Here is a 10272-nt window from a genome sequence, read left to right as displayed (position 1 = left end):
ATGCAGTTAGGATATGTTTGGTTTAAAAGATTTGAGGTTTGAACGGATAATCAAAATAATTCATTTTTTTAAATTGTTGGCGTTTGATGGAGAAATTCATGTTTCAATTCTCATTTCGAGAGAAATTGAATCCCTCCAAAATGACTTCTTTTATGGAGTTAAGAATCAACTTTGATTCCATAAGGAATTGAAAAAAAAAAAAACAAAAACTCTTTTTTTTCCTTTGATCTTATATTTATCTATGTAGATTGCCCCTTTATTCGACTAGTAAAGAACCGGGGAATCACTCAATAGCAAAAACTAGTTAAATTTCTGCATCTCTAGATATAGTTTTGAAAAAAAAAAAAAAAAAAAAAAAAAAAAAAAAAAAAAAAAAAAACAAAAAAAAAAAAAACTATTGAAGAATTTTAAGCAAAACACAGAGTAGTTGCTTAACCGAACACTTTATAACATAATCGACTGATCGATGTTACATTTCGACTCTGATACCGTCGACGTAGTGAAAGTAGAACAACAAAAGATTACATTCTAAAAAGAGTAGTCCAACTACAATCCTCTCATTAATACGTGAATAATACATACTTTAGACTTTGTAATCTTTGGATGCTTAGAATTTAGCAAAGATAGGTTGAATAGCATTTAATTCGAAAATTTAAAACTCTATAATATGTACTATTCACATCTCATAATTAGAGGATCATAGCTGAGGATCATACTATATTAATATATATGTACAATAGTTTAGCTAGGAAGCACTTCTACAATCCATGCACCTTTATTACATTTTTATCGATAAGATCAATTGATTAAACGGTCTTAAGCGACTCGACCTGCACCTTGCCTTTGGGCCCGTTCTTCCTGATGAACATGCGATACTCACCGTAAGTCATGGGACGGTAGAGCGGTGGCTGCTCCGGTGTCAGGAGCTCCGGCGCAGGCCCAATCAGAAGGTCATTTCTAGGGTTGTAAAACACGGCGATGGAAAGCCGCTCCGCCACTGCATTTACCACCACTCGGTGCTCCACGCTCTTATAAATCCCGTTGGTTATCACCTATATAATTAAACACATTTTTTTTTATAATAAAAAAAGACCATTTTAATTTTTCCTCAAAAAGTTATTTATAATGAATCGTTTCATTGTGTGTTAGAAACTAATATGGAAGATAAAATAAATGAATAATGAATTAACAGTGCATGAATGCATGAATGAATATATATGGTACATATATGTAACGATTTATCCTGTTGTGTAGGGTAAGGTTAGGTGCGGTACACAAAAGGAGTTCCTGTACAACTTTTTCTCCATTGGTTGGGGACATTCCACGTGTCGATAGCCCCGATAGTCGTGAGCCCACTCGAACTTTTTTTTTTGCACGTGATAATAATAATAATAATAATAATAATAATGGAGGTGCACGTGGGTGGAACTTATTGCAGCAGGAGCCAACTAATTCCCTGCTTAGTGCTTAGTCCACCTCCCCGGCCCTTGATCTAATTATAAATAATTAGATCAAGAGAGAAGGGAGACTCTTAAAGCCCGACTGGCTAACGTACTTTTAGACGAAGAAGGGATGTAGAATATCCGCGCCAAACAACAATGGTTACGGGAAGGAGACGGCAACACTAAGTTCTTCCTTGCGATAGCCAATAATAGGAGACGGTCGAATGCGATCGGAACGATTGTAGACGAAGGTATAAGTTTTTCTAAGGAAGAGGATAAGAAACGCTACTTTCGGGGTAAATTTTTGGATCTCTATGCCCCGGAATCAAATGTAGCACACTCTGTTGGGGATACTTTTCCAAACCAGACAAGTCACCAACCATGATCTTCTAACTATCCCTTTTGACCTTGAATCTGGGACCTGATGGCTTTTCTTTGAGCTTCTACCAAAATTTTTGGGACGTCATCAAGAACGACATTTTTCTGATCTTCCAAGAGCTCTACGAGGGTCGACTCTCTACCCGTGCCGGGGATTATACATACGTTTGTCTCATCCCGAAAAAAAAAGGTGCGGTAAGGGCCAACGACTTTAGACCTATTAGTTTACTGAATAGGATCCAAAAAATCATTTCCAAAGTCCTAGCTAATAGGCTACAAGGGGTTTTGCCAGCCCTAATCTCTACCTCACAGTCGACGTTTTTAAAAGGAAGACTCTTGACTGACGGGTTTGTAACCACCAACGAACTAGTGACTTGGGGGTATAAAGAGGCGGTCTAAGAGGTCGACATAAAAATAGACTTTGAAAAGGCTTATGACAAAGTCGACTGGTCTTTTTTGAGGAAGGTTCTAAGGTGGATGGATTTTAACGATAAATGGCGGATGGGTTAGCGAGTGTGTTTGTAATACTAAAATCGCAATCCTCGTTAACGGAGTACCTACAAATTGGATCAAAACTAAAAGAGGTGTGCGACAAGGAGATCCTCTATCTTCTTACCTTCTTCTCCTTGTAATCGAGTGCCTCGCAAGGATGACTAACAGAGCTGCGGAGTCTAACTTTCTCAAGGGAGTTGGACCCACTTCAGATAGCTCTGTATTGTTAATACAGTATGCTGATGATATTTTCTTCTTTTGTGAAGCAAGGAAAAGATATATGCGTAATCTTAAATTCTTGTAGATCCTTTTTGAGTGGGCCTCTGGAATCAAAATTAACAAAGCAAAGATGGAGGTGTTCTATATGGGGAATAAGGATGGACAAGCCAAGAGACTCGCCGATATCCTACAATGCAAAGTTGGACAGTTGCCTACTAAGTACCTAGGCCTACCTTTAACTTTTAGGGCACCTAGAAAAAATGATTGGGCTGGTGTTCTAAATAAATTCCGTAGAAAGATCGACGGGTGACAGGCCAAACTCCTCTCTCAAGGGGGGAGACTAAATTTGATCAATTCGGTTCTCTCCAATCTGCCGATGCACTTCTTCTCTTTTTTCGAAGCTCCAAGATGGGTGCTAAAACGTATGGAGACGCTGTGAAGGAACTTTTTCTGGAAAGGTCGGGCGAGCTTTTCAGGGGGATGATATATGGTAGCTTGGAAAAATATCTGTATGAGTAAGAAAGAAGGGGGTTTAGGTGTTAAGGACTTGGTACCATGAACGATGCACTCCTAACTAAATGGTGGTAGTGTTTCCTCACTGAACAAGATCTGCCATGGATCAAGCTGATCAGGAGCCTATTTTACATCCGCAGGTGACCCTTATCCGAGGGTCGATCGTTCCGACGTGCCTCACATTGGTGGAGAAGTGTGCTCAATTTGAAGGAAATTTTCAAGAGTGGAGTATTCTATGGCTTAGGGGACGGACGTCACATCGATTTTTGGTCAGATAAATGGTGCGGGGACTTGCCCCTGAAGTCATCCTATCCCGATATATTTGCGATTGTCGACCTTAAGGAGGTTCACGTTTGTGATTGTTTCTCTACCTTAGAATGGAGGTGGAAAAAGATCCTGAGAGGAGCGAGACGGAACTCTCACTTATGTGAGCAGAGCATAAGGGACCTGAAGAATACCCTCACTAACCTCCGATTGGAAAATCAACCAGACATTTTCCGCTGGAGGTGGGACCCAGGGGATAGATTCACAACCAAATCGGTGTACTCGATTATCAAGTGCGGAGGTGTCAAGGATGCCGCTATGTCGGCCATTTGGAGTCTGAAAATCTCTACTAAAGTAAAAATTTTCTTATGGCCAGCTCTCAGAAAAAGACTGCCTACCATGGACAATCTTCTGAAAAGAGGGTGATCAGGATATAACATTTGTTTCTTGTGTAGGGCTGAGCCCGAGACGGTAGACCATTTGCTTGGAGGATGCGTGGTTAGCAAGTTTCTTCTTTTCGTGCATCTTGGAGAGTGTCTCGTATACCCCCTCAACGAAGATATAAACACCGTCTGGGAGCGACTGCTAGAGAGACGTCCAAAGAGCGATGGTCGAAAGGCTCAGGCACTACTGGTGGCCACTTGGTGGACAATCTGGCATGATAGGAATAACGCTATTTTTAGAGATCTACTCACTGACGTTTCTTTATCTTCCTATCATTTCGGAATGTTGGCAAAAGAGTGGGCTGAGCATTGTAAAGCCAGGTAACGGAGGTGTATTGGTCTGGATCTGGGTTTGCCTTTTTTCTTCTTTTTTCTTGTTTTTGCTTAAACCTTTTTCTGGTCGCTTCTTCGCCCTTTTGAGGCCTTGGCTGCCTCACCCTATGTAGCCAAATTCATTGACTTAATGAATTAAGCAGGTAGCGTGCTACCTCTTTCTAAAAAAAAAAAAAAATGTTTATAATTATATTTATATAAGCATCTAACAAATTGAACTACTTACTAATTAAATCCTCTTTTAATTAAATATTCACTTCATTTCTTTTAACAAATAAATTTAATTAAAACTGTAAAATAAATAAATTTCAAAATTGATATTTCATATTATACTAATCATTTATCCATGATGGGTATTGTGGAAAATATTTTTGTGGAAAGATCTTGTGACTCTCCCATAAGACAAGACATGTGGGCTTCATCGAAATGTATATGCAGCAAGGAGACAAGGAATGGATAACTACTCTATAGATCTTTCTCTATTAATTTTCTGAAAAAAAAAAAAAAAAGATAGGAAAAGGGGAAAAGAAAATTAAGTAGGAGATAATGTCACATACTCACATGTGCATATAAAAATATTGTAGAAACTCCCCTGGACAAGGGAGTGGATAAGAATCCAGTTCCTTGAACAACAATATGGAGTTAACTAAAACTAGTTCATGCGTAATGATGGAACATTTTTTTTATATTTTTGCTTAAAAAGCAATAACAATAAAATATTTCAGACCCGCTACACAGATAGAATATATATATTTGGTTGAGCTTCCATACTAAAATGTGGTAGATGAAACTCTTTAATTCTCTATAGCTATGTTTGGTTCGAGAGATATCTCTGAAATAAGGGAACACCCTCCAACTTGTATTCAAACACGGCGAAAAAGTTGGACGAAATAAGTTGTTCCGATCTAAGTGGATTTTCTGAAACAATCCATTAAAAATTGTTCTAACTAGAAACAATTTTGCTGTTCTCATTATTTTATTATATATATATATATATATATATATATAATCTTTATGATAATATATTTTTACTTGAATTTTATTATATAATATAAACTAATTAAGTTTGGTATATTATATATTTGTTTTATCATTTATATATTAATATTTTATTATATTATTTTTTATTAAGTTCAAATATATCAAATTATTCTTTATATATTATATATTTCTTTTAAATTTGTATTAAAACTTACAGTATTTTTAATTAAAATTGTAAAGATATTGCTAGTATTATGTTTTATTCATTACATATATTATGAATAAAATTATATAAAATACATAATTATATAAAATAAATTAACAATAAATTAAATATATTAATATAAATCAGATCGTTACATATAATATTATATTATAAATTGTAAAATCTCAAATAATTCTACTATATAAGATATAGTAGAGCTAAAACTCTTAATCCGGCTATAATATTTTACGCGGTGATTAGACTCTTTAGGTTAAGAGAGTTAAACGTGCTAGTGCTAGAGTAGTCTTAGAACGGATGAACGTTGATAAGTTGGCGCGTTACATAAATTATTACATAAAATAGTCTTATATAAAATATATAGATATAAGTTGATTATTTTATTTTTTTTAGACTTTTAATATTCCTCACGCTACTAAATATATTGATCCTTCAAAATATTCTTGAATACATCTAAGCATAAATTTACCGTTGTTTCAGTTTGTACCAGAATATTTCATGTTCTCGAGAACAATAACAATTACTTTCCAGACCATAGTCATCGAACGACATGCATGTGCTAACCTGAATTTGGTCGCCGACGTTAACGATCAATGCGCCGGGCAGGGGCCGCACGGTGATCCACCTGCCGGCCTTCCGAACCTGGAGGCCCAAGACGCGGTCATCGGCCGACAGGACGGTGAGGCCGCCGGGGTCGGAGTGGGCCGAGAGGCCCAGCGTGAGCTCGGGCTGGGGGCATTTCGGGTAGTAGCTCACCCGCAGGCATGCGGCGCCGACTTCTTCTGCGCCTCCGAACGACCTCTCCAAGAAGTCGGCGCCGAGTCCGAGGCTTATGGAGAGCAACCTCAGCAGCGCCCCGCATAGCTTCACCACCTCGCGTCCGTACTCCTCGGTGATTTCCCTGCGTATATATTATTGGTAGGAGCAACTCATTATCACTTAATTAGAACTATTATTATTCCGGTACACCAGGTCTACGGCCCAATCGGAAAATGTGACGTCGCACTTTTGAGAGAGTCACCTATTTTAGAAATACTCTAACACCAGTAAGTTCAACTCTTTTAATCTCTTGAGAGCACACTAGTAGCGTGCTACCTATCTCTAAAAAAAAAACTCTTTTAACATCTAAAGAACTATAGTCAAATTAAAAAATTTAGTTATATTATATTTTATACACATAATTTTTTTTTCTTCATGATTGACGGCAAGTTTATGGAAATAGATGATTTTTCTTTTTTTCCGCTTGGGGAACCTGAACGTACTCATGATGGCCTCGCATCCGGCACAGATGGCTCATTGTTGGTCTTACATATAATTTTTATCTAAACTGTTATATCATAGCAAAAAAAATATATAGACACTAAAATGTAATAATAATGTACATGAAATTAACCTCAAGATAATCTAATAAGTGTGTATGTCGAACATATAAAAAAGTTAGTAGCAAGTAACAAGGAGCCCTTGTGTCCATGCAGCTTTATAATCCTATGAAAAGGAGGAGTAATAATAATATTAAAAAAAAAAAAACGTTTTGTGCGATCGATATAGTTCTTCGTTTAATTGTTATTTAAGATGCGTGTGCATGAACAAATGATAAGACGTACTAAATATTCTCTCTCGGCGTCCTGGTACGTACGTGATAATTGCATTCTAATAGAACCTAATCTGTAGATGACGTGGTAGGCCGGGTCCACGCGACGTACCGACAATTAGGGGGCTCAGTGGGCCACTTGGCGTAGTCCTTCGCCGACTCGGGAAGCAAATTTAGGAAGAAGTAGTCGCCCCAGTCGAGTTCGGCGCCGACTTCTGTTCCCAGCCGACTCCCGTACCCTTCGTAAGTCGTCGGCGCGTTCGCATACGACCGTTTGAGCTCCGCAGGGAGCCTGAAAAACTCCCCCCACGCGTCCCGGACCCCCCGCATGCGCCCCTCCCCCACCCCGTGGTTCACCACTTGGAAGAACCCCCACTCCCGGCACGCCGCCGAGACCGCGGCGGCCGCGGAGGTCGCGGAGGCGGCGAGGTCGACGGTCGGGATGTTGTGGGTCCATGTATCGTCGGCGTAGGAGAGGGTGTCTGCGGCTGCCGGGCGGTCCGGCGGCGGCTTGACGTAGCGGTCGGGGACGGTGGTGATGCCGCTTTCTGATATGGATTGGACGGGCACGATCGGCTCCGGCCACTCCTCTAGAGTTGGTGATACATTGAAGCTGATCGATTTAGAGTGGTCTCAAGAGAGAGAGAGAGAGAGAGAGAGAGGGGGTTGAAAAAAAAGAAGTGTGAAGCGTGTAGGAGCGCACAAGGTGTGCATGGTAATATACAGAAGAGCACGGGAACAGACATTAATGCATGGACTGCTGTGTGTTTAGATATTTCTCTTTTGAAATCTAATTATAAGAAGTTAGATAAAGCCAAATGATATATATATATATATATATATTAAAAAATGAGCTTAAATTTTAATATGAAATGAATATTTATATTTATTTTTGGTAAAACTTCAAATACCACCCCCGTGGTTTTGCACTTTTTCACTTTAGTACCCTACGGTTTAAATTTATCAATTTAGTACCTGTGGTTTCGCACTTTCTCACTTTAGTACCATGTGGTTTAAGGTGCATCAATTTACTAATTTAGTACCTTGTGGTTTCATTTTTCTCTTTTCATCGATTTTTTTGTTAATATTTCGTTAAATTATGTACAAAAAACTTCAGATACCTTATCTAGATTTATCGAATGTTTACTTTAGTACTTTTTAGTTTTAACTGTCACTATTTTTTTTTTTCTCTGTTAATATTTTGTTAAATTATATACAAAAAAATTTCAGATACCCATTTATCGAATATTCACTTTAGTACCCTTTAATTTTAACTTTGTTACCGATATAATGACAAAAAATTAGTGAAATGAATAATAAAAAAAGAAAAATGAAACCATAGGGTACTAGTTTGATACATTTTAAACCACATGATGCTAAAGTGAGAAAGTGCGAAATCACATGGACTAACTTGGTACATTTTAAACTATAGAGGGATATTTGAAGTTTACCTTTTATTTTTTAAGTGTATAAATAACATTTATCTCTTCTTTCTTTTATAACTTTTGCATTATAAAAGGAAGAGGAGAAAGAGTACTAAAAAGGAAATAATTGGTTGACTTAGGTGACATTGTAGGGGTGGGAAAATTTTGCTTTTGTGAAAGGGACGCAAAGGGAAACGTGACATAAATGGAGGGGTCCAAAATTTCCAATGCATGGGGTATAGTATAATTTAATGTGAGGTGTCAAATTGGTGTCTTAATTTGTTGGTAGTAAGCTGACAGTTTGAACCGTACCGTTAGATTTAATTTTTTAATTATTTTTAGCTGTTAGATTATATTATTCAACTAACCACTCACTCAACACTATGAGATCCACATCATTCTAATCATTCATTTCTCAATTCAAGAGCTAAAAAATCAATAGCACCAATGATTTGATGCTATTGATAGTATTCCAGCCTAATTTTATATATATATATATATATGTATGTATGTATGTGAATAATACAATTCAAAGCTAGATAGACCTATACGGAAAAATTTTTATACAACGTGTACATATTAGAACTAATATTTTTGGCGTCTTCAATGGTAGGTGACTAATAATTAATATTCTTGAGAGAGATCGATTAGAGACAAGATTCATTGTCTTGGACTTAGCTAGGAAAATACATACAAATGCAACTCTGTTGAGCCATCACTCTGTCCCCATGACAACGCACATTATTACAAATCATTATTATCAACACAAAACTAACGCTCTTTTGATAGAAAGACCAAAAACACACAAGAGAAAAAGAGAGGAGAGAGAAAGTTAGGATAGAATATGATATTATATTTTTCTCAAGTAATTACTGTAAGTAATTTAGAAAAGAAAAATTTTTACTAAGAGCTTGTTTGATTGGATGTAATTAGAAATACAGTATAGTTGAAAATACATATAATTGGAGATGCAGCAGTTACAACTATGAATATCTCGTTTCGTTATATAGAGTAGAAAGTGTTGTAATTATAAATAATTTATTTGATTGTATATAGTTGGAAAATGCATTTGCAAGATTTCATCACCTTGTGAGATTATTTTCAATATAGAAAAAAAATAATTATGTAAAAAGTGATTAGGGAGATAAGCTTATCTCTTATTTAGAGTTATTCTCTTCAATGCTGTAGTTGGAACTGCGGCCAAATTGAATGTAGTTTCAACTGTTGCAGTTAAGTCTCTTTATGCAGTTTTAATTGTAATAGTTGGATCTAATGTATTAAACCAAATATTGAATTCGAATTTGCATATAGTTATAACTACAGTACAATTATAACTACATGCAACCAAACAATTCTTAAAATTTCTAGGACAACTATCTGTTCTGCAACAATAGAAGTTTCAAAATTAAGGAGTTTTCTTATCTTTCTGGGTTTAAATGTTATTTTTTCGCCAACATATTAAATTTTTTTTTTCCTTTGATTGAATAAACGTTAATTTGTGTACCATATCCATTTTAAACTTGGCAAGATGTGACAAAAGTTAGGCAAAATATAGATATATATACTGTTGACCTGGATAGAAATATCGACCTTTTGTCATTTTTTCTTTTGTAATGAATGAGCTGTTTGAATAAGATACTTCAAAAAAGTCCTAACAAATTTCTCATTGGTTCCTGCATGCATGAGTTTCACACTATAGCAAAGAGAGAGGCTTGGATTAGATCTTTTTAGATTCATGTAATATCTCCACGACCTGGTGGGTAGTCTGGACCGAGCGAAACAGGGCTATCTTCCAAGCAACTTCGCCCGACCCTCTGCACTCGCTCGACCATATCAAAGTTCTCGTTAACAACTGGAGCAATTTCTGCTGAGCGTGGATCTTCTCTTTTTCCTTACAATGTTCTTTTTTCCTTTCTTGTTCTTTTTTTTCTCTCCTTCTTGTCTTTTTCCTCGGATGCCTTAGCTGCAT

At 36.8% G+C, this 10272-nt stretch overlaps 1 protein-coding gene across 1 annotated transcript; it reads right to left on the bottom strand.

The window, feature by feature from the left end:
- LOC109718426 (probable 2-oxoglutarate-dependent dioxygenase ANS) lies at nt 534-7593 on the bottom strand. Its single transcript, XM_020244672.1, has 4 exons — nt 7583-7593; nt 6992-7492; nt 5853-6189; nt 534-1052 (listed from the first exon to the last, which is right to left on the bottom strand). The coding sequence occupies exons 1-4, from the start codon at nt 7591-7593 to the stop codon at nt 807-809; spliced, it is 1095 nt and encodes a 364-aa protein (XP_020100261.1). The 3' UTR covers nt 534-806.

Source organism: Ananas comosus, linkage group 12, assembly GCF_001540865.1.
Source record: "Ananas comosus cultivar F153 linkage group 12, ASM154086v1, whole genome shotgun sequence".
NCBI lineage: Eukaryota > Viridiplantae > Streptophyta > Magnoliopsida > Poales > Bromeliaceae > Ananas > Ananas comosus.
Note: the sequence above shows the minus strand (reverse complement) of the source record. Positions and strands in the feature narration are given on the sequence as shown.

What these genes read in the sequence shown, in the direction of transcription:
- LOC109718426 (XM_020244672.1), bottom strand. An exon ending in ACTGAGCCCCCTAATTGTCG is followed by an intron (nt 6,190 to 6,991) that starts GTACGTCGCGTG and finishes ATATATACGCAG; the next exon opens with GGAAATCACCGAGGAGTACG. An exon ending in ACGTCGGCGACCAAATTCAG is followed by an intron (nt 1,053 to 5,852) that starts GTTAGCACATGC and finishes TTAATTATATAG; the next exon opens with GTGATAACCAACGGGATTTA.